General features: G+C 38.2%; 6 protein-coding genes across 7 annotated transcripts; 1 reads left to right on the forward strand and 5 right to left on the reverse strand.

Moving 5' to 3' along the window:
* Positions 1 to 650: 650 nt before the first annotated feature.
* LOC111804519 (cytochrome P450 77A1) lies at positions 651 to 2,670 on the reverse strand. The gene is made up of 2 exons (XM_023689350.1): positions 1,494 to 2,670; positions 651 to 1,329 (listed from the first exon to the last, which is right to left on the reverse strand). Exons 1-2 carry the CDS (start codon positions 2,533 to 2,535, stop codon positions 833 to 835), a joined length of 1,539 nt encoding a protein of 512 aa, XP_023545118.1. The 5' UTR covers positions 2,536 to 2,670; the 3' UTR covers positions 651 to 832.
* Positions 2,671 to 4,105: 1,435 nt separating this feature from the next.
* On the reverse strand, positions 4,106 to 6,176 carry LOC111804513 (glucose-6-phosphate/phosphate translocator 2, chloroplastic-like). The gene is made up of 5 exons (XM_023689344.1): positions 5,612 to 6,176; positions 5,152 to 5,377; positions 4,857 to 5,079; positions 4,479 to 4,692; positions 4,106 to 4,399 (listed from the first exon to the last, which is right to left on the reverse strand). Exons 1-5 carry the CDS (start codon positions 6,110 to 6,112, stop codon positions 4,388 to 4,390), a joined length of 1,176 nt encoding a protein of 391 aa, XP_023545112.1. The 5' UTR covers positions 6,113 to 6,176; the 3' UTR covers positions 4,106 to 4,387.
* A 2,149-nt stretch (positions 6,177 to 8,325) lies between these two features.
* LOC111803287 (homeobox-leucine zipper protein MERISTEM L1) lies at positions 8,326 to 12,934 on the reverse strand. Of its 2 annotated transcripts, XM_023687620.1 has the most exons (13): positions 12,850 to 12,934; positions 12,492 to 12,767; positions 12,295 to 12,412; positions 11,910 to 12,101; positions 11,226 to 11,633; positions 11,040 to 11,141; positions 10,759 to 10,959; positions 10,513 to 10,687; positions 10,153 to 10,424; positions 9,971 to 10,066; positions 9,676 to 9,895; positions 8,730 to 8,981; positions 8,326 to 8,627 (listed from the first exon to the last, which is right to left on the reverse strand). In XM_023687620.1, exons 2-12 carry the CDS (start codon positions 12,716 to 12,718, stop codon positions 8,767 to 8,769), a joined length of 2,226 nt encoding a protein of 741 aa, XP_023543388.1. In that variant the 5' UTR covers positions 12,719 to 12,767; positions 12,850 to 12,934; the 3' UTR covers positions 8,326 to 8,627; positions 8,730 to 8,766. The 2 variants fall into 2 exon arrangements, with proteins under 2 accessions (XP_023543388.1, XP_023543387.1); XM_023687619.1 differs by lacking the exon at positions 8,730 to 8,981 and having other exon boundaries at positions 9,490 to 9,895.
* Positions 12,935 to 15,905: 2,971 nt separating this feature from the next.
* LOC111803111 (CRIB domain-containing protein RIC10-like) lies at positions 15,906 to 16,926 on the reverse strand (the record flags this gene model as incomplete). The annotated part of the gene is made up of 4 exons (XM_023687384.1): positions 16,700 to 16,926; positions 16,521 to 16,624; positions 16,345 to 16,438; positions 15,906 to 16,033 (listed from the first exon to the last, which is right to left on the reverse strand). Coding segments are annotated over exons 1-4 (384 nt in total), but the record flags the coding sequence as incomplete, so codon positions are not given.
* Positions 16,927 to 19,832: 2,906 nt separating this feature from the next.
* LOC111804459 (probable dolichyl-diphosphooligosaccharide--protein glycosyltransferase subunit 3B) lies at positions 19,833 to 21,147 on the reverse strand. Its single transcript, XM_023689266.1, has one exon. It carries the CDS (start codon positions 21,082 to 21,084, stop codon positions 20,047 to 20,049), a length of 1,038 nt encoding a protein of 345 aa, XP_023545034.1. The 5' UTR covers positions 21,085 to 21,147; the 3' UTR covers positions 19,833 to 20,046.
* Positions 21,148 to 21,281: 134 nt separating this feature from the next.
* LOC111803235 (cysteine-rich PDZ-binding protein) lies at positions 21,282 to 22,918 on the forward strand. Its single transcript, XM_023687552.1, has 4 exons — positions 21,282 to 21,514; positions 21,634 to 21,751; positions 22,443 to 22,534; positions 22,630 to 22,918. Exons 1-4 carry the CDS (start codon positions 21,499 to 21,501, stop codon positions 22,692 to 22,694), a joined length of 291 nt encoding a protein of 96 aa, XP_023543320.1. The 5' UTR covers positions 21,282 to 21,498; the 3' UTR covers positions 22,695 to 22,918.
* Positions 22,919 to 23,331: the final 413 nt, after the last annotated feature.

Consider the following 23,331-nt stretch of genomic DNA (forward strand, 5'->3'; position numbering starts at 1 on the left):
ACCACTGGCCCACATTATACTTCACTCATCTAATTTGTAGTACACAATTTATGGATAAAATAATACTCATTTAATGTTATTTTGATTTATTTAATTCATGCTAATAAAAAGAAAATTAATATTACAAGTTCAAAAATGTATTATAAATTTTAAAATCATAAGGACTAAATAGGCATAGAATTTTTTATTTTAAATATAAAATAATATTGAAGATAAGAACATTGTTGAATGAAGAAAATTAATAGTTTCAACAACCTCTACACCATATGGATGCAATTACTGCTGCAAGTTGTCGCATTTATTTTCTTATAACCTAATTCTATTATTTTTCTCTTTCATGTACGAATTCAAATCTTTGTTAACAATTTCTTGTTATTATTATTGAATTAGTTGTAGCTCATACTTTATTGTCACCACCAAAAATATATACGATCTATGTGTAGAGCGGGAAGAACAGGTCGATAAAGAACGTGGTGGACATAACTTCATACTTCACGTCAATTTAATAATCAAGTTGCAAATCCAGCTGTGATTTTGGTACACAATTTAAAGCTCAAAGTGGACCCAAAATTATAAATGGTATGATATAATATTGTCCAAGCTTTTACCTTGGGTTTCCCCCATAGTATTCCTCACTTATAGACTCATGATTTTTCACTCTCAATAATCATCAGGTTTATTAAATGAGGAGACGGAAGATTTATGGAGTTTTTGGAGAAATACAATAGCTTCATTTGGGAGGATAGTTGATAGTATACATAAATTGAAATAGTATAACAAAATTAAACAAAGACCAAAGTTATAGCCTTTCCCACAAATAGTGGCTCTAATATTAACCCGACCTCTCCAATATGGTAGCCTTCAGAGGGTTCTTCATAATCACTGTAAACGCAAAAGTCTCGGTCGGGTCGGGGGGGGCTCCAGGAGCCGGGACCCACTTGAATGCCTGCACCATTCTTGCCAGCATCATGTGAACATGCAACGTCCCCAAAGTCATGGCCGGGCAGATCCGCCTCCCTGCCCCAAACGGCACCATCTTGACGCCCTTAGTTCCTGTTACGTCCACGCCAACACCGTCGCCCTCCAAGAACCTATCCGGCCGAAACGAACCCGGTTCTTCCCACGTGTTGGGGTCGTCCGATAAATGAGCCGTGTAAAACTCCACGCTGGCGTCCGCCGGGATCGTGTACCCGCCGAGCTCCGTCTCTTTCGTCGCCGCGTGAGATAGTAAGAAATGGCTGGGAGGGTGTCGCCGGAATGTCTCTTTCACCACTGCCCCTAGATATGGCATTTTCTCTACGTCGCCTTCGGTTACCACTCCATCTTTACCTGTTACAACATTCCACTAAAAGGTTAACTTTTAAGTTTAATTTAGCACAATAAATTCCAATTTTGTTCCTAAAAATGTTATGATTACAAGCTATTTTTATCTATTTAAACCTTATTTTAAAACTATTAAATTGAATAAAATAGGAGGGATGGATGAACATTACCCACAACGCTAATGATTTCGTCGTATAGTCTTTCCTGAATTTGTTGGTCTTGAACCAAATGAAGCAAAGCCCACTCCAACGCGGTGGCGCTGGTGTCAGTTCCGGCATTAATTACCTCCGAACAAAGCGTGACCAGCTCCTCCTCCCCCAACCGCCCACGTCCAGGCGTTTCCAGTTCAAATAGCGAATCAAGATACGCAGCTCCAATTGGACTAACCATCTCCGGCAAATCCTTCATCACGCTCTCATCCCCATTCCTCTCCACGAACAACCTTCTCCTCCTTATCAACGGTATCAGACATTCCAACTGTTTTCTCCTCAGCTCCTTCGCTTGCTTCAGTTGCCGCCGGAACAAAGGTGTGAGCACCGGCAAAAAGTCAGGGAGCTTCGGCAACGTAATCAACATCACGTCCTTCAGTATACTCTCTATAACCTTAATCTCCTCTTCCGGGATTTTCGCTCCAAAGCATATACAGATCAGAATGCTACATACCGACAGCCGGCAATTGCTCATAACCTCCACGAATCCCTTCTCCGAATTCTCTTTCCTCAGTCTCTCCAAATGGCTTTTAATGGCCCACTTCCTTATCCAACTACATTGCTTGATTCTCGCCGGGTTTATCAGCTCCGTCACGAAGTTACGGCGGAGTGTTCGCCATAGGGGACCATACTCGGCTGAGTTGACAGCGCATTTTCCAACGCTGAAGACTAGACGAATAGGTGAGTCAGCAGGACGGCTGGCAAATAAGGGACCACGCTGCACGAGAGCTTCGTGAATCAACTCCGCACTAGACACAATGATGAGTGTGCGTTGCCCCATTTGCATTGTGAAAATGGGACCATATTTTTCACGTAAATCGCGAGCCACGAAAATAAACGGACGACGTTGGAGAATAACTTGTATGAGATTTCCGACAATCGGCCAGCCCGGTGGCCCAGGAGGGAGATTCTTGGAGCCACCCCCAGTAGCGGACCAATAACGCCACCATAAGGAGAAAAAAAGCAAGGCCAGGAGAAGAACAACGGCATCGAGTAAGTCCATAGCAGAGGCGAGGCGAGATCAAGAAATGTGTTTGATAATTGAAAGTTGAAAATAAATGGCGACGTCCTTGCATATAAAAAACCAAAGGTGAGAACGGCGGGTGGGTGGCCCGGTGGGGGAAGTGAATGAGTTTGGTTGATTAAACAACGCAATAAATATAAAGAGCTACTCGCAGGGTACGGCTTAAACAGCAAGTAGTTGAGATGATGCCTTATAGTGTTTACTTTCACCATCCGGAGTTGGTTGTGATCACGCAAAGGGGCAAATAGAGCAAATAGGGAACCATTTTGGTTGCTTTATGTCATGCCATTAATTATCCAATGCGAAATTGGACAACTTTTAATCACCAGAGTTAATTTAATATTCCGCTAAAGTGGTTGCCAAAACGTCAACTCATTTGATTACCATAACTAAAATTTGGCATATTTTTGGATGAGAGACTTGTAATTAGGTGCATAAAATATGCAAAGTTTTGTTAGATGTGAAAATGGGTAATAATAAATGGTGCGTACATTAATGGTGAGAAAAGTGTGGAACCCTACCAGTGAGTCAAGATCTTATCCACGCAAACCAAATAACGAAAAATTAAATCACAACCAGCTTGGTGGGGTGGTTGTTTCCTGCATTTATGAACTTTACCAATACCCAAAATGCTAATCAAACATTGTTTTTTTCAATAATTCTATGTCGCTGGATTCAACAACTGTTCTTCATTACATGTAAATATATATAAATATTCTTCATTCATTGCCTACCCTCTAATATAACTATAACTAAATTATAATCAATATGGTCAAATTTAGGTGAGCAGTTCTTATTTTGGGTTTTTTTAGATAAATAAAGTTTGTAATTTTCAGGTAATATGCAAAAACAAGATTTTTTTTTATCAACTTAGATGTGTGCTTAATTGCTGCAAAATAAACGCCTACAATTTTGGGTATCATCCCCCGTCATTCAACATCACCGAATATACAATTTTATTAAAATGAAGGCAATAAGGTAGTGGTGGGTGAGAAATAATGCACAGAATTTATTGGCGTTTGCCTTGTGACGTGTGATATCAACACTGGTCGCCTGCTGCTGCATTATGGGTCTCAATTCTCGTGTCAAATAAGAAGGAAAAAAAGGAAACACAAAACGGCTGCGTTTTATGAGTTTAGCCCAAAAAAAGATCACATAAATGCACTTTATTTCGCCATGGACTAAGCTTATAAACAGTGTTTTGGTGATATAATTTGGAATTTAGGTACACTTTATTTTGTTTTCCTACGCACACTCAGCCGTCACTGTAGTAGTAGCATTGTAACCTTCGTGATGTACTACTCATTATGCTTCAAAGCTGTTGTCGCTATTTTCATTTATTTTTGTGTATATTTTCATTTATATATATATAAAGTATAGTTTATATTTTTTTTAAAATATAAAACATCTGAATGAATTAAATAGCATTTATAATTTAAAAATACTCCAAATTCCATTGATATTGATATCCTAGAAATACGTACAAATGAGAAAGATATAAAATAATTAAATACGAAAAATAAAATAAAATATACTGTAAATCAAATCATAAAGAAAAGAATATTAAGATATAATATCTACGATATATTCATAATCGGACGCTTAGAGGGGAGAAGCTAAGCAGTGAGCCACTCCACATTTTAACAGCATTTTAGTGGGCTGGGCCATGAAAAACATGAACTCAGACTTGACTTAACCTAGGCCCAAATTTGAGTGAAGGGTCAAGGCTCAAATAATAATGAAATGTAGTATAAATTATTATTATCATCCCTCTACCTCAAGCTCCTCTCCCTGTGGCTACAAAATCTGCATCAACGACGATCTCCTTCAATCACAGCTTTGCCTGTGGGAAAACAATATACGTAGATGAGACTTGCGCTTTCTTTTGAAAGGGAAAGAGATCGGAGGAGAAGGTGTAGTACCTGAGAGTAGATGAAGGTTCCGAGGATTGCGATGGCAGCTCCAATGGCGTTGATGGGTCGGACAGGAGTGTGGAAGATGATAATCGATGACACTATTACGAATATTCTTTTCATTGTGTTACCCACGCTGAATGTCAATGGTGATATCTGATCTAGAGACATGTACGACACTTGGTTGTACAAGTGGTAGAACATACTTTGAGCTCCCAACCACCTGAATTTTACGCAAACACAAACGATGGGTTTAACTTCAATCTCCTAATATCACATTCTAAATAAAGATCAGATCGGACCACATGTGAGTGAACAAAAGGACACTGGATTCCCATATTTCAGATAGCGATGAAATTTGGGATTTGGAGGGTTTTGTAGTGTTACCAAATGAAATTGGGACCAATTTGGGAGAGAGCACTTTGGAATCCTTCAGCCCACAACTTGGGTCCCTCCACAGCAATGGCGAAAGGAGTAAGAATTAGTAGAGACAGCAATGAGAGGCAAGCGTAGTAATTCATTCCACTCACTGACTTTCCCTTCATTCCTTTCTTTGAGAATATGTTTCTAAACACAAATGCCAAGTTGGATATCATCGCTCCCGAGAAACCTGAAACACAAACCCCCAAATTGAGATTTACAGCAGCAAGTAAGCACAGACATTCCGGCAAGGATTCCTCACCGGTCATGTTGAAGTTGAGCTCAGTAGCGGCGGAAAGAGCGCAGCCTCCAATGATTGGGATAAGAGATAAGTAAACTGGCAATGGAAACATCTCGCCCAATAGAAACCTGGACACCAACACACTGAAAGCTGGCTCCCCACTCTTGATTATGTGAGTGAATGAGACTGCGACTTTGGACATGCTCACAGTTGCTGCAACATGCCCAATCGAATGCGCCACTGCAACCTATAAAAGTAACCATACCACACAAAATATCCGATTAGTGATCTGGATTTGAACTTTCGAATGCTCTGTTTTGCAAAACAACAGAGCAAACACATCATGCATAAGATTAGTCCCTATTCCAATTTGTAATGCAGTTTCTTACATTCATATTCTTCGAAAATCAAAACCCAGGTTTTTGAATTGAAGAAAAATTAATACCAAAACAGAGCATCTCAAAGTTATAATTATATTTACCGGCAGTAGGGATTTCCAGAAATCGAAATCGGTTTTGGGAGCGTCGACCATTCTAGTGGCCCAAGAAATAAGCATCATGAGCGATCCAGCAGCAAGGGAGAGAGTGGAGGTGAGCCATGGATAAGGGAAGGCATTAAGAACCTTCTTATTGTAGACATTGAACACCACATTCAAAGCCCACCAAGTAGCGAAATAGAGCCCAATCTTGAGTTTCTGAGCCGTCTGTTCATCGGGAAGCTCAATGTTAATCTGAAGAGGTCGGGATTCAGCCTCATACGCCCTGCACACCGTCGAACGCTCAGATGATTTTGTGGGGAAAGAAAGATTCTCAACGGATGAGATGTGAAGTGGTTTGTTAGTAGAAAGAGATCGATCGACATGCTTAAGAGCACAGCAATCCGAGGATTGCAACGGAAGATTCGGCCATGGAACTGGAGATTTTCTGTTGAAAAACTCAGAGGAAGTGAGATTGGAAGATGTGAGCCTAAGTGAAGAGATCATGGTGCTTCTGAAAGGATGAAACCCAATAGAAAGAATTTGTGGGTGAGTGAAAAGAGCGAGGAGAGGAGTGGCTATTTATAATACAATTTTGAGTTGAATTAGGCGAAGGGAGAACCGTCGGATCTTCAAATTTTCATTAGCCTGATGAGGGAATAAAATTCAAATTAGTAATTCAATTCCTACCTTCTCTTTGTGCTTGATTAAATTTGGTTTTGTTCTAAGAACATGTTGGATCTGTCCGATAGCCGTTTCGGTGGAAATTGGCGTTTGGTGAGAATGAAGAGACGAAAATGATATATCCAAGTAGGGGTGTTTGAATTGGCCTCTCTTCACTTCCAATTTCCTTCAACATGTTTTTAATTCATTGATTTTTCTACCGCATTTCCCCACTTCAAGGAAACCTCCTCCGGATTGATATTACCATTTTCAGAGAGCGTTTATGCACCGCAAGTTGCTAAAGTGGGATTCTAATGGGAATGATACAAAAGGACAAGGGTAAAGAAAATCTCAAATCTCAAGGACGCAGACACGACACAAGGCATTGTGACAGACAAGGAGCAAAGCTCATGTGGGAGCAGCAGCGGCAGCACAGGCGCTGTGCTGTGTCATTTCAGCAAATAATTAGCGGCACATATTTGAGGTTGAACTGCAATATAATTGACGGCTGGTGGAAGCGAATGGGAGTTGCCGAGTTTTGTTTGAACCGACCAATCATTCTGTCCTTCTGATTCCTGGGTCCTCCCAAAAACCAAAATTAACGGCTACCATTTCTTTTTAGTCCTTTTTCTCTTCTTTTTCAAAACATACTTTACACAAATTTCGGTGGGGGAAGATTTTTATTTACTTCACTTAATAATTAACAAATAGTTTATATCCATATTCCATAACTAAATATATTATCCAAATATTATATCTCAAGTTCGAGAATATACGTAATCACATCCAACTTATCTTTACAGGTCAATAACACCCGAGTTGTCTTTGAAAAGAGAGTGTAGGTCAATAACACTTTTGTCTTCCTAGTAGTAAAAATAGAGAATGTAGTCAATAACACTCAACCAGTTCTTAAGAAGAGAGCGTAGGTCAATTACACTTTTGTCTTCCCTGCAAAAATAGAATGCTTTGATTAGTTTGCATTTTTTACTTTTCAGAAATTATTGAATTTCCAAGAAAGATGCAAAACAAAAAATAGACCGCATTGGATTGGTTTGCATTTTTAGATTTCTCAAGAAATTATTGTCCCAAACAAAAAAAATGCAAAACTAATAGACGGTAATGATTTACTAGAGGATTGGTAATTTGTCCCATTTAATTTGATTGGAACAAGTGAATATTCTCCCCGATCACTTATTGGTCCATGCATAAATGATTTATTCCATTTCATTTGATTGGAACGAGTTAATATCCTAGCTGATCAGAGTAATGAATATAATAAAGATGTGTTAAATTGTGAATGTTTGATTAATCCACCACACCTAAATGGTGTGAAAGTTATCTTATTTATAATCAAATAAATTACAAGGATATGGAAATAGTAATAAATCAAAATAACAATAAATGGAAAGATATCTATGGCAATAAGACAAATATCTAATATTTGCCTTATAATAAAATATCAAATATAATATATATGGTAAACTATAATTTATTACTAAATATCCTTAACATAAATAAACATCCGAAGTTTTGAAGTTGGATAATAACACCAAGATCGGTGCTCTAGATCACTTGAGAGGTTGTGAAAGAAAATACGAACATCTTGAATATGTCACCTTTGAACTTGGTGAGAAATTTAAAGATGCTTATAACGTATTCTTGATATTGGATGATCGGCGACTGTAAAGGCTTAATGATTGAGTTAGGGTTTGGCTCTAGGTTAATACTCCCCTTGGACTCTAATACTAAGATCGATGCTTTGATACCATATTACATATGAGAAATAGAAATAGAATTGGGATGGGAGGAGTGTATTGTTATTGATATTCATAAGCTTTAAATAGGATATAGGCTATCAACTAATACCTACCCATAAAGAAAATATAAATCAATTTAATATTGCGAATAAAATAATTATAAATAAAGAATATTAAGATATAATATTTGAATATATATTTCATAACTAAATATATTTTCCAAATATTATATTTTAACGACAAATAAAATAATTAAGAATTTGTAGTTTAATTAATTAAAATGGTTAATAAAAGTAGGAATTTTAGAATGAGTCTCTAAATATTATTACCACCAACCTAATGACAAAATTCAAAATACAATTAACCACCGGAACCTAAGAACAATAAGAACAAGAGAATTTCAAAACCACCAAACACTAAACTTAGAAGAAGAAAATTTCGTTATTGAAGTTGAAGGTTGGAGTAAAGTCAATGCCCGAACCTCCTCGATCCTCTCTGATTCTTCCAACCCCTACAAACCATTTCCCATTCGTCTCCCGGAAAGTGCTTTTTCAAGGTGCGTTCTTGACTTCTCGACTCCTCCTCTTCCTCTTCCTCACCTACTGCTTATCCAAACCAAAAAACCCAATTAATTAAGCACCTCCATATTTCAAATTATAAGATGTTACGTGAAATTACGACACTAGATTTGAGAATATTGTTACCGTAGTTTAAAAAGAAAAAACTTAAAAACGGGGCGTTTTAGGGATTTTCCCGCATCACAGCGGCTCTGATCCTCTCAACCGTGCACTTAATCAAGCTATTCACGGTGGCCACTGATCCAATTGAAAGTCTAGCTGTTGGAACTGAATCAACCAGGATTTGAAATGCCACCGTGATGAGTGACCCACCGGAGCCCAGCTCCAGAATTTCCCCGCCGTTGGCCCCGGCAGGTCCGTCAGGGAGTATGGCGAATCCTGACGGTAGAAGTGCCACGTAATCCGGATCACAACCGCTTAGCACCACGTTCATTGCAACAGTGTCCACCGGAGCATAAATAACGTAGGATCCTGTAGAGTCGGTGCAGCTTTCTTGTAGTATCAGCATATTGCTCTGGCTCGAATTTGCACTCTATAAAACACATTTACAATTTTCAGCAATTTATTGTGTTGAAAACCCCAAATAATAAAAAAAAATCTTACTGACATTGACACGGAGCAAGGAAACACAATTCCCGGTGTGGCGGCCGTTGGCTATGTGCGCCATTTCCTGGACTAAGCCCCCATTCGACAGAATATCCCACTAAAAAAAAAAACACATTCCAAATATTTCAGCACTTGAAATTTAAAAATCTAAGCATTTGAATATCTTGATGTATGTATGGNGCTTATCCAAACCAAAAAACCCAATTAATTAAGCACCTCCATATTTCAAATTATAAGATGTTACGTGAAATTACGACACTAGATTTGAGAATATTGTTACCGTAGTTTAAAAAGAAAAAACTTAAAAACGGGGCGTTTTAGGGATTTTCCCGCATCACAGCGGCTCTGATCCTCTCAACCGTGCACTTAATCAAGCTATTCACGGTGGCCACTGATCCAATTGAAAGTCTAGCTGTTGGAACTGAATCAACCAGGATTTGAAATGCCACCGTGATGAGTGACCCACCGGAGCCCAGCTCCAGAATTTCCCCGCCGTTGGCCCCGGCAGGTCCGTCAGGGAGTATGGCGAATCCTGACGGTAGAAGTGCCACGTAATCCGGATCACAACCGCTTAGCACCACGTTCATTGCAACAGTGTCCACCGGAGCATAAATAACGTAGGATCCTGTAGAGTCGGTGCAGCTTTCTTGTAGTATCAGCATATTGCTCTGGCTCGAATTTGCACTCTATAAAACACATTTACAATTTTCAGCAATTTATTGTGTTGAAAACCCCAAATAATAAAAAAAAATCTTACTGACATTGACACGGAGCAAGGAAACACAATTCCCGGTGTGGCGGCCGTTGGCTATGTGCGCCATTTCCTGGACTAAGCCCCCATTCGACAGAATATCCCACTAAAAAAAAAAACACATTCCAAATATTTCAGCACTTGAAATTTAAAAATCTAAGCATTTGAATATCTTGATGTATGTATGGGTACCTCGCTTCGAGATTTCTCTTTCCGAAGGAAATCAAACACAGCCTTAGGTGGAACAGGGATCCAAAAAGAAGTGGCGGCGCTCAGCACAACACCAGGTGGTCGCCCTGGTTCGTCGGTGCTCTTCCTCGTTACAACTCGAACATCATCACCAGCGGCGATTGGTAACGCCGTCCAAGCGTGTACACTCGACGCGCCAACGCCAGCGCAAAAGCTCGTCACCATTCTCTCTGCTAGCTTCAGCATACTCTTCCTCCCTTCAATACTCGATATGACTGCCATAATTCATTGGTGGGAATAGCATTAAGTTACTGATAAATGATGAAAACAGAGGAATGATTTAGAGTAGAGTTAGAGTAGAACCGCGTAGATCGCCGGTGGATATGGAGGTGGCGATTGATGTGGCAAACCGTTCAGATTGCCTATCTAAAGTAGCAACCCATCGTTTAGCCCCAAAAGCGAGGCCTGAATTAAAGAGCGGTCTGTACATTGTCGGGACACCAGTTTCGTCCGCCTCAACATGTTCCACCCAAGTGATCTGAAAAATAAGGCCATCATCAGCACCCGTAGGTGTTCATAATGGTTGGAACTAGAATTAAAGAACAACACCTTTGAATAGCCGTTGGGCAATTGTTGAATCAAACAACCAGAGGGTCTCCTTCTGGTCCTTGGCATGGAACAGGGCCTCAAGGTGTCCAAGGAAACATCAGCCACCGCCCATACCCCATCCCCCTGCTGTTTGCAGTATCTTACAAAGTAGTTTTCACGTGTCGGAACAAGTGGCGACGGGACTTGGAATTCAGCACTCATCTGCCAACCCAAAATCATCACAATGTTACGATATTGTCCACTTTGAACATAAACTCTTAAAAAGAATTTAGTTTTAGTACCAGGTGCAAGGCGCCGTTGAAGTTTCCGGGTAGGCCAGGGGAAAGAACTTCGACCGTGGACGCCCTGGAAACAATGCCGCAGAACAGAGTGGACCATTGCGTCTAAGAAACAAACAAACATATAATTAATTTTACATTGATTAGAATTGAAAACAAATTAAGGATTAGAATTAGACACAAACGTACAGCGTCCATTAAAATATCCACGAGCTTAATATGGTTCATGAACACAATAGCCGAAACTCGAGAAGCTTCGGTTCTAAAGCCCAAGGGTTTGGGGCCAACTCTGCCCCCAAAACAACTCAAATACTCTGCTTCGTTAAGAACCACCTCACTTGACTTGGTATCAGCCGGAACCCACAACGGTTCTCCGGCCTGAGCCATTCGGCTCAATTCCTCCATGCCGGAAACCGCCAGTTCTACAATGATTGGCTTGTCGGCTTCTGAAGGTCGGGAAATTGAGCGGAGAAAGTCGCATGCTCCATACATTTCCCCCACGAAACCCGACGTCTGTGGAGCATTGGACGGCAGGTGAAAGTACGAAGAAGGGACAGACTTCGTGGATTTCAGGCCATATCCACTCATTCGCTCCATCTGTGTCATATCATCAATAACAGCTACAAATCAGCTAAACTTTAAACAAAAATTATTATTATTATTATTGAACTAATTTTAATAATAATAATAAAAAAAAAAATTAATCGAAAAGGAAAGGAATTTGGGCTTTATTGGTGATTAATAAATTTGCAATAAATGTTGGGCAGTAATGTCACAGCTTTCTACTCGTATCTATCAACAAATCTTGGAAGGAGCTGTGACAATTTAAAACATGAATGTGTTGGGTGAGACATAAACCCTAACCACTCGTACCTCATCTCGCAAACGAGAATTTTCAATGCGCAAATGTTGGTCGTCGAAGGACATCTCGCCGAGGGCAGTGGCGGAGGATCCACAGTTGGGGCAGGTGGAGTGTGCGAATGCTTCTCTATAGCGAGTATTCTCAGCTCGAAGCTTTTCATTTTCGGCTTTCAAAATGGCATTTTCATGTCTTTCCTGTTGAGCCTTCTCACATTGAAAGAGAAAACAAAGGTTAGGTTTGTTATACAAACAAGACTCTCTATGATATTATTCACTTTAAGCATAAATTCTGATAGTTTGCTTTGAGCCCAAAAGGCTCCTACCATGGAGTTAGTATTCCTTTCTTGTAAATCCATAATTATTGCATAAAGAATAAATAAAGAAAAGGGTTTTGAACCTTCATTTGGGTGCGTTTGTTCTGAAACCAAAACTTGACTTGCAATGGCTCTAACCCCAGCTCGCGGCTAAGATCCATTCTCTGCTTGTCATCTGGGTGCGGACATTCCTTAAAGAATCTGACACAACAACAACAATAACAAACTCCATATAATTTGATTTATTCCACATAATCATTAAGGTTTAACAATTGCTTACGCTTCCATTTCTTGGATTTGGAGGTGTGTATGGCGATTGTAACGTCTCTTCTTGGCGCGTTGTTGATGCTCACTCTCACAAGGCGGCTCGAAGGTGATTTCAGGTCCTGATTTGGACTCAAAATCATCATCTCTCACATGTTCCAACTCGTTTTCGGAGGTATTAAACGCCATGTCAAACATATGATGGTGAGGGTGTAGTGTATGGAACATATCTGGATCGAACATCTTCCCCGAAATTCCACTTCTTATTATGATCAAACCCCTTCACCACCACCTTCAATATATGAACAACAACATGCAACACACATTGATTTTTATTGGTACATTTAATACAAATAATAGAATTAGAAACTAACCGAGTTGAGTTGAGTTGGGTTGAGTCAGATGGTCATCCCAATGAAGTCACACCAAAAGCTGATACACAACAACAACACCTCACTCATCAATGGAGAGGCAATGGCAATGGCAATGGCAATGGCAATATGAGGAGGACAGAATAAAGAAAGGTTGGTGAGATTTGCAGAGAGGGTGTTTAAGAGGGTATCAAAATTCATTTAATGGACACATAAAGAGATAGGGTATGGTGAAAAGAATTACTCCATAATTTACTATCTTCAACCTCTCTCTTTCACACTCTCAACACATTAAATACATCATTTTTAAAACCTCTTATTTCCCCATCAAAACGGCCTCTCAATTCGATATGCCTTTACTTCATTACAAACCCTAACTTCATGATGTCACCTTGGAGTAGTACAACACCCCCAAAACAAATCATTTCATTCATTCAATGCCTTCACATCCGCATCTTTCTAAATATAAAAAACATCAACTTTATCTCTTTTGCATTCCAGTATTGACGGGATGACTTTAAGTATGAACTCTCCTGATTTTACCTTATTTATAATTTCAAATGTGAGACTGACTCCCAACAATCCTAAACAAGTAATTCCAAACAAATGTTGTATCGCTCTTTTTGGGGCCGCTATTACTCTGGTCCCAAATTGAGAAACACAACGTTCAAGTCGAGTAGATTCTTTTTTTTCTTCGAGATTTGCGCATCTAATGTTTTTTTTTTTTTTCTTTTTTGTGAGGATTGTATAAATATTTGTTGGGAAGAAAATTGAATATTGGGGCAGTGAAAGGAGACAGATGTGTCCCAAATACATAAATGTTTTTTTTTTTGGTTTGGTGAGGGTAGAGAATACATAATTATTTATTAAATTAGGACCCCAAGCCTCCTGAATTCCATCACTCCCCTCTGCAAACTGTTTCATCCATCACTATTCACCCCTAATCTTAATGCAATGGTCCCCTGTTTATCCTTTTTTATTTATATACACTAATGTACATATAAATATTTTTATTTAAATGGGTGGAGGGTAGAATGGGCATATGTTTTATTATGATCTTAAATATTATGAGGAGATGATATGGAAAGAAGACGACGGGTCTCTCTCCTCTGCCTCCTCCTTCACATCGGACCCTGGTGGTTCAGCTTGTCTTGTGTGGTCCGAAACCCCAAGCAATCGGAGAGAAAGCGATGAATCCATGAATTAGATAAAGACATGTCTCCAATGCTCGATCCTTATGGAAAAATATAATCTTTTTAATTTAATTAAGGAGTACGCTCCAAGATATCATAAAATAATTGCTGAAAAGGAAAACGATGGTGTCGTTTGAGGAGACAAGGATGGTTACCCTAAGTTTGTGTCCAAAATGAAAAGGAAGGGAAATGGAAATGGAAAGCTTGAAATTGAAAGTGGATGGGAAACATAGTCCGACATGTCGGCAACATGGGTGCAGATTAAATAAATTCTGGATGGAAATTCCGAAAGGAAAAGGATATTGAAGGAGACTCTTTAATAAATAAGTATAATATTTAAAATAGAAAAAAATAATAATAATAATAAAAAAATCACCTGAAAAATCAACAACATTCAGATCCAGCATTTAATTAACACCCTCTCCGATTTACTGTTTTTTTTTTTTTTACTTTGGAGTTTTAACCCCCCAGGTATCGCTGAAATCCCATTTTTCACCATTTACCTTTCCAAGAGATTTCAGCACTGTGAATACTATGGTAATTATTATGTTGATTTGACGTGACCCAATCTTTTATTTTCCATTATCATTAAACCTTCAATTTTTAAAACCCACTATTTAATAGCTACTCCAATAAATAAATAAATAAATAAATAAATAAAATAAATAAATAAAATAAATAAATAAACCCACTGTTGTCGTGGTGTGTACAGTAGTTTGGATTTTATTACACTCATTCAACTTTAGTTATACCATTTTAGAAATATATATTTTTCATTATTTACAAATTATTGGGATGATATATATATTTAAATATTAAAATTGTTTGTTTTTCTCTTCATTGTGCATCGTCACCGTCCCTATCTATTGTCACTATCGTCTATTGGGTTCTTTTCCATTTGTCTTATCTATGAGTTTTTATTTTGTTGAATTTTGAGCTTGACGTGGAACAAACTATATCATAGAGCATCTTTAAGGCTCGTGGAACTCTAATAACATGTTAGGAACAACGAATCTCCACTTTGAGTCTAAATTTTAATAATGTTGTTTTTGGTTTTCAATCATGTCTTGTACCAATAGAAATGTATTTCTTACATATAAAGTAATGTGAGACTCCTCCAAACAATTTTCGATAATTTTATAGGTAACATGCATCGTCCACGCTCTTTGACTCTTATTGGTTTGGGTCGACAAGACTTCCTAATGGGTTTGTCTTAGTTCGAGGGATGTTAGACTAAGTACACTTCATTTAGTTAAACTCGTTTTTAAAACGGAAATCGAAGGAAAGGGCAAGAAGGGAATTAGTAACTTTCAAATTTATTGGTATTAAATGGAAAAAAGAATTTGAAAACAAAAGGTGACAAGATTGAAGATTGTGAGAAGGAAGGAGTATGCAGAACACAGTAAATATGGTTCTTCACCACATTCAAAATATACTGTCACACCATCTCCCTCTTCCATCCACTTCAATAAATAACCCCTTTTTTCTTTTTTTTTTTTACCACTCTTCCAATTAATCTCACCATTTAAAGAAGCCACGTGGGGGGTAAATATTATGCACCCCACCCCACATACTTCTATATTTTATTTGGGCTCAGGCCCATCTAAACTGAACATGGGCTCGGGCCTCCGAATTCACTATTGGGCTGTCGACGCTTGGGCCTCTCCAACCATCATCCATGTTGCTGCTTTCTTGTTCTTTTTAAATAATTAAATAATTTAATTCTTAAAATGGAAACGAAAAAAAAAAAAAAAAACGAAAAATCAGAGATTTTAGTCGATAATTCGGGAAATTTATTAAAAGTGAATATATGAATTGGAACAAAACCAAACCAAAAAGTGTATATTTATTTCAGGAAGGTTTTGAGTTTGTTGTTGTTGAGGAGGAGGTATGCTTGCAGCTCTTTTTTTTCTTTGGTTTCTTTGGAAGTTGTGGCTGCCGAAGCTCCAACGATATGTCCGACGCCGATTGGTAGCCTATTGAAACATCAAAATCTGCCCATCCGACACACAAATCTATGTTAAATTTGGTCACCACTATTAGACGAATACAACTCTCCACAATGACATGATATTGTCCACTTTGAGCATAAGCTCTCATGTTTTTACTTTTGGTTTCTCAAAAGGCCTCACACGATAGAGAGAGTATTCCTGGATTATAATCCTACGATCATTCCCTAAATTAGCGGACTTTCATCATCCAACAACCCCTTAAACTTCCGATCATTCCCTAAATTAGCGGACTTTCATCATCCAACAACCCCTTAAACTTCCAAACATAAAACGACCAGAAGTTAGTTAGTTACCTTGTGAAGGAGTGGACCAATGAGACACGGCAGTTACAGCGGTTGCACTCGAATCTCTCCCTTCACTAACCTCGCCGCCTTTGAATTCCTTGATCTGCGTTATTGGGATCAACATAATTCTTGGGAACAGCAAATTTATTTATTTATTTTGATTGAAGAGGGAGCAGAGCATATACCCAGCTAGGGGCGGGACCGGACGGCGATGAATTATCCAACCCGATGTGAGATACATGTTTCACATCGGTCGGATAACCAATTTCCATCTCGCGATCTTTCATTGCTGCAATCGTATAAACTTTTGAGTTTAGTGATAGTTTAATAAGAAAAAAATTAAAAGAAGAAAAGAAAAAGTTACCGAAAATTTGCGTGACGTATTTGAAACTTTTGTAGATTCCTTTGAGCTTAGAAGACATGGTTGAGAGAGGAAGAGTGATGGAGGTAATTGTGATGGCATTTGTTTGTTAGAAAAGGAATGGGAGAATTAAGGTGGAACAGAGAAAGGAGGGAAACATGGGTATCATTTTTAGGATGCAACAAAACCCAGATCATTGAACTGCAAAAGATTTGAGTATGAGCAAAGTTGAAATTAAGAGGAGAAATGAATGATATTATAATGAGTGCAGGGTGGCATTTGCATTATAATACCTTTTAAGCTGACGTCTTGCCCTACCAAATGGATCTGAATTAGTTGTAAGTAAACAAATTGTTATGATCTTTTAGTTTGATTCCTGGACGTGTTTTAATTCCATATTTCGTGCATACCATATGGATAACAATGAAATACTGGAAACTCGGAGTTATTGAGCTTGGGATTTTGGTGGGTGATTGGAAGCACGTCGCTGCAATAATACTAATAAATAAATGAAAATGGGGTATGGTTGTGTGTTCGTAGATGAGAATGATGGTACCCACTAAAGAATTGCACATACTAAGATCGTCTTCTTCTTCTTCTTCAAATCAATCGCCATTCGGTCCTGATATGGGAAGCATGATTTGTGATATTAAAACTATATATTAAAAGTTTAGTCATAAATCTAGTAAGGTTGAACTTTCAAAACTCCAAAGATAATGAAACCGAGACTAAAGCGTGGGGGTGCAGACAAAGTTTTTCTGTTTGAAGCCTAGTCTCGCAAACTGTGTCGGGTGAACCTAGCAAGATCCCATTGACCCGTGGGTATTGAACATAACATAAACCAAACAATCAAAAGCAGATTCAACAAAATCAAAGCAATCGACGGTAGGAATTCAAAAATATGTGAATATTGTTGTTGAGGATTACTAAGAGGAATAGTTGACTAATTAAGAAGAAAATCATGAGTTTATAAGCAAAAACATATTATCTTCGTCGGAATGAAACCTTTTGGGAAAACCAAAAGTAAGAACTTAAGCTCAAAGTAGACAATATCATACCATTGTAGAAGTTCGTGATTCTAACAAAACATAGATATAATAATCACGTTCAAAACAAAGGATCAAACGCAGATTCAACAGAATTATAGCAGTGGGAAATTCAGTTTCGTGCTGGACAGCAAAAAGAACTCACCAGGGCCACATTGCCACACCTTTACACACATATATATATATATATATATATATATATATATAATTCATGAACACCAAAATAATAGGAATGCTATTAGGATAGAATGAGAAATATCGTTAGGTTATCAAGGGTACCTTAATAATTAGCTAGGAAATTTATTATTGGAGATTGGCTGTAAATAGAGTGGGAGTGAAAGGATGAAGATATGATATCTTTAATGTATTTTCTTCATTAGCCATATATATTCCTACGCTTCCCCTATCAAAGTACTCCATCTAAACCAAGCAGAGATGGAAGGAACCCAGAACATGAACAGAGATGTCCAAAAGGAACAGGTAAATCTAAATCACAGATCTAAAATCCATTTCGTCCAATCACTACTCCCAAATGATGGGAAAACATCAGTCTTTTCGAATAAAATCTTCTGAGTTTAAGCTCTCATGAGGTTCTAGTAAAATCAAACATGAGGTTCTAGTAATCAAACATGGTTGAGTTCATCTGAGACAGTTTCCAGTAAGACAGTAGTTTCAGCAAGACGAACTAATACAAGGAACGCGACTAATCAACTGATGATAAATACAAAAATCGTTGTGTTAATCAAAAGCTATAGATTAATACATGGGGTAATATCTTCCAAATAAGAAAACATGGAGGAAATATCAAGAACCAATATGACTCATATTGTGATGTCCCACATTGGTTGGGGAGGAGAACAAACTATAATTTATAAGGGTGTGGAAACCTTCCCCTAACAGAAGCATTTTAAAGCCTTGACGGGAAACTTGAAAGGGAAAGCCCAAAGAGGACAATATCTGCTAGCGGTGGATCTGGGGCATTACACATATCCCGCACCCTATCTCTTTGCAAGTGTACCCCATTGATCCACATCAATAATCATAGTCGTACTGCCAGTTATCACCAAAACTTCAGAATCATAAAGACTAGGATAATGATAAGCTTCCCATCCTAAAAACTCTCAATTCATCTCAAAAGTATAACTAAACACATTTGTTTTTACTACCATTCTATATTTGAACCTTAAGTTTCATATTCATAGGCCAAACTATCTAATCATACAACATTTGTTCTCTAAAAACATGACCAGTAATATCGCAGGGTCTCTGAAGACTTGACCAATATTTGAGATCCAGGGTAGGTGTTATGGTCAAAATTCATGTCTTCAAAGATATTTAAGTTTATAATTTGAGCGTTTAACCATTGAACCAGCCTAGGATGATTTTGTAGAACCTGGTGATTTCAAATTCAACACCATGAAACATAACATGTGACAGAGTAAAACGATATGTAAACAAGATTTCAATCAACCACTTGAGCCAACAAGAAAAAAGTTCTAACATTAACCGGGTTCGATCAAGCTATAGTTCATCCGAGACAGATTTCAAAAGTAATATCAAAAGAAGCAAGCTCTCTATAGGATTGACCCATCGATTGTTAGCCAATAAGGCATAATATACTAGATCAAAAAAATATGCAATAAGGTGTAACATAGATCAAAAAAAGACCAAGGCATACAAGATGCTAACTACAATGCAATCCTTTCCTAGTGACACAATGGGATCAGAAAATAATGTGGCTGTGGATAACACTGACTATTGATAAACGTTAAATCACCTGATGAGAAAAGAGCAAGCAATTTAAAACATCAATTTAGTGTAAAATAATCTATGAAACCAGGAGGGTGAAACAACAACATAACATATTCAAAATATATATGCGCTGTCATTGCATTTGCTCATCAAAAGGAAAAATGGAACAAACTAGCCTACCAACTACACAAATTCAGGACTGTGAGTTGATCCTACTTGAGAATTTTGTAATTTTTCTGGAAGAGAACGTAATATTCGGAGAGTAAGGTTAGGAAATGTATAGAGAAGCATTAAACTAGAAAAAGAAAAGCAAAAGAGAGTTGATTATCACTCAAACCTGCAATAATGAACTGCGGAATGCAAAATTATCTAATTAACGTCAAAAAGTACTTCAATAAATAGTTTTCAAGAAGAATTGAGCGTCATTCATAAAGCAGCATCTTATCAAAGTCGTATGGTTAAAACAACAAAATTTAACTTCAACAGCTACCAGTTTCATGGACGAGAACTTCTCTCACATTCAGCTAAACAGAAAAGGCACTCTTACTGAAATCAATTCCAACTTGATGGCCAATATCCATGAATTCCATAACCTGTCTTCCAGTTATCCAAATACACGACTTTCTTCACTGCCCAAAATGACACAAAGAGCGCAACCAACATGACGACCCGCTGCGTATTCACATTCCTGACCTTGACAAGCACATGAGTAATGAAAGCCAAAAGCAAGCCAACAATCGTATATAAGAAACCCACAGCAAACCCCTCCGCACCAAGCTGCATTCCTGAGCCTTGATAGAAGAATATCAGCTTGGAGGGATCGTTCCGGTCGGTCATAAACATGGGCATTTTCCGAATAATGTTATGCATTGTACCCGCAACACTGAAAAAGTAGATAAAGATCGCCCCAATCAGCCAGACCTTCCGGTCGTTGAGCAACGTCTCACCCGCAATGATCTTTTTCAAAGCAAATGGCGCCGAAATTAACATCGCAATGACAAGAAAGGTAATTTGATTCTTGGAAAACATTGGGGGTCGATGGATCGGACCAACGACAAGCGACGTCTTCGACTCTACAAATTCCGCCATGGATTCAGCCAATCTGGAATAGTCGCTCTGTTCCATTTGGTCGGACTTCTTGGGCGTTTGATTGGGGCCAATCAAACGGACATGGGGGAGGGCATTAACACCGAAAAGGGAGAAACTAGGTTGGGACTCTTTGAACTCAATTTCACAGAAGAATAATTTGGAGCGAGAAGAAGAAGAGGGATCGGGGTTGTTGGTGATGAAGGAGGACGAGACAAGCCCAAATTCACGGCGGAGTTCTTTGAGGTGGAGCTCTGACTTGTCGTGAAGCTGTAAGGCATCGAAGAAAATGAGGAGTGAATAAGGTCTAGGGCTTTTCGGTGACGAAAGGAAACGGGAGACTGACTGGTCGTCGAGATGGATCACACCAGAATCCGATCGGGATTGGAGGGCGAGAAGCTCTGCAACTAGATCGGAGCCAGAGGATGCTACAGAATTTCGACCGACGACGGTGAGAAGGAGAGCTATGAGGAGAGAGTGCGGGAAACTGGAAAAAGTCGCCATTTTTTTGGTAGAAGCGCGACGGGGAGTGTGCAGAGGGGATATATATATCGGGTAGACGAAGCCGGAGTATGTTAGGGAACCACTCTTGACTTTNTTTTTTTTTTTTTTTTTTTTTTTTTTTTTTTTTTTTTTTTTTTTTTTTTTTTTTAATTTAACCTAAAAATATCAATAAAATAAAATTACTATGGCCTCAGTTCTTAATTTTCATTCATTAACTTCTAAATTAATTTAATTTAATTTAATTTAAAACCGATCTATTGGTATAAATTTTGGGCCCTCCTCTTACCTTTCACAATTTGGACGAAAAGTTGTCGAAATCTCTTCCTCCATAGGGTCTCCAATTAGGGCTCCGATTACTTTCATTGGTATATTCGATTTCAGCATCGCCTGATCAAGTAGTTTGGAACGACAACCATGGTCTGCGAGAAGTGTAAGCCTCTTTCTCTCATCTTGCATCACTAGCTTCTGTCAATTTATTACGAATCCTGACTATGAGAAATTTCGCTGTTAGTTTGCGGGTTACTGAGTTGTTGGGAGTTGTGAATGTAGGTGAAAAGAAGCTATCGAAGGTGATAGTGCCGGATAAGTGGAAAGAAGGTGCAAGCAACACACAAGAAAGCGGTGGCCGTAAAATTAACGAAAACAAGCTCCTCTCCAAGAAGAAAAGGTTTGTTCTTCTCAATTATTTCTTCCGTATTTGAGCTTATCAATTAAATTGACATTTTAATTTCAATTTAGGGCTTTTTTACCCTTCACTGGTTCATGTTCGTCCTTTATTGTTCAATTTTTTCTCATTTGCGGGAAAGAAGTGGAGTATCTCTCCGTTTCAGTCTAAACATTAACCCAGAATTATGAATTAGGGTTTATTTTACAAAGTTCGTGTACACGATCGTATATGCTCTGGCTTCAATCTAGAGACCAAGTTGATCTTTTATCTAGGAGTTCATTCTTGTGATTGTATGAATTCTGGAGATAAAGAGTAGTGATTAATTGAATGAGATCTTGTAATTAGGAGATTAACCTAGATATATGATATTATCATCCTTTGCATATGAATGACTAATCGATCCTTGATGTCAAGCCAATCAGTAGATGTTATGTAATGTTTACGCATTATACATCCCTGTTACTAATTGAATGAGATCTTGTATCAAGGAGATTAAATTGGGTATATGATGCTGTTGTTTGCATTACATATGATTAATAGATCTCTGATGTTGAACTGATCAACCCAGCTCTCCTCTGGCTCATTCCTTGTTATATGATGTTCTGTTTGTCAATAACATAGTCCTCAATTAAGTACATCGTATGTAAAGGCTTGCAAGTCTAGTTTCTATTCTGAATGTTGTTACCTGTAGGTGGACTCCTTATGGAAACACCAAGTGCATAATTTGTAAGCAGCAAGTACACCAGGATGGCAAGTATTGTCACACATGTGCTTACAGCAAAGGTATGAATTGCAAATGGAAATTTATTTTTGTTTTCATATCTGCACATGTGGTTACAATGCATTTATGTGTGACATATTCGCGTTGTGCTTGGCAGGGGTTTGTGCTATGTGTGGGAAGCAAGTACTTGACACCAAGCTTTACAAACAGAGCAACGTGTAATTAGAAGCCAGAACTGATATTCGACTTGTAACTTCATCATCAAGGGTTAATAACATGTACTTCGATCCTGATGTACTTTTCGTCCTGGCATCAATCTATATGGTAAATGACTGGATAGTTCTTTCTATTTCCTGATCTGACTCCAAGTGTAATTCAACTCAATATTAACATTTGTTTGTTTTATGAGAATTATGTATTATAAAGCTCTACTTCCTTTCCTGATTGTTTTTGAGGTATTTTCCAAATAGTGCCTACATATCGATCTTGAGTTGACAGATTCTGTCATGATGGATTAGGGTTTATTTGACAATCAGCTATTGTTAATAGCTTTTCTGCTCTGGTACATATAATGGATATACCAGAACTGCTTGACGACTTCAGGTGGCTTTGTCTTGGATACACCTTTTAATTCTACGCATTTTCCTTTTAGATGGAGCTATAGCCATAGGAAATTCTTTTGTACTTGCACTTTGTGTATGATCCTTCGCAAGTGATAGGCTATTATGGTTCAGATTTTTTGGGGCCATTTTTCAGCCCATCCTTCGGCTGTGCTTATTGTCTCATTTGAATGGATCTTTGAAATTTGGAAGTCGCCAAAGACACTCATCTTGAAACGCTCGCATTTATTGTGGCCATT

This window comes from Cucurbita pepo, chromosome LG10 (genome assembly GCF_002806865.2).
Source record: "Cucurbita pepo subsp. pepo cultivar mu-cu-16 chromosome LG10, ASM280686v2, whole genome shotgun sequence".
NCBI classification, from domain to species: Eukaryota; Viridiplantae; Streptophyta; class Magnoliopsida; order Cucurbitales; family Cucurbitaceae; genus Cucurbita; species Cucurbita pepo.

Excerpts from the sequence above, each read along its gene's own strand:
- LOC111804519 (XM_023689350.1), bottom strand. The coding sequence starts at position 2,535 with ATGGACTTACTCGATGCCGTTGTTCTTCTCCTGGCCTTGCTTTTTTTC. Across the intron at positions 1,330-1,493 it reads CGAAATCATTAGCGTTGTGG|GTAAAGATGGAGTGGTAACC; the intron begins GTAATGTTCATC and ends ATGTTGTAACAG.
- LOC111804513 (XM_023689344.1), bottom strand. The coding sequence starts at position 6,112 with ATGATCTCTTCACTTAGGCTCACATCTTCCAATCTCACTTCCTCTGAG. Across the intron at positions 5,378-5,611 it reads TCTGGAAATCCCTACTGCCG|GTTGCAGTGGCGCATTCGAT; the intron begins GTAAATATAATT and ends TTACTTTTATAG. Across the intron at positions 5,080-5,151 it reads GCTCAACTTCAACATGACCG|GTTTCTCGGGAGCGATGATA; the intron begins GTGAGGAATCCT and ends TTTGTGTTTCAG.
- LOC111803287 (XM_023687620.1), bottom strand. The coding sequence starts at position 12,718 with ATGTTCGATCCAGATATGTTCCATACACTACACCCTCACCATCATATG. Across the intron at positions 11,142-11,225 it reads TGGATATTTTAATGGACGCT|ACGCAATGGTCCACTCTGTT; the intron begins GTACGTTTGTGT and ends TTTGTTTCTTAG. Across the intron at positions 10,067-10,152 it reads AAGAGAAATCTCGAAGCGAG|TGGGATATTCTGTCGAATGG; the intron begins GTACCCATACAT and ends TTTTTTTTTTAG.
- LOC111804459 (XM_023689266.1), bottom strand. The coding sequence starts at position 21,084 with ATGGCGACTTTTTCCAGTTTCCCGCACTCTCTCCTCATAGCTCTCCTT.
- LOC111803235 (XM_023687552.1), top strand. Across the intron at positions 21,752-22,442 it reads CTCCTCTCCAAGAAGAAAAG|GTGGACTCCTTATGGAAACA; the intron begins GTTTGTTCTTCT and ends TGTTACCTGTAG. Across the intron at positions 22,535-22,629 it reads CACATGTGCTTACAGCAAAG|GGGTTTGTGCTATGTGTGGG; the intron begins GTATGAATTGCA and ends TGTGCTTGGCAG.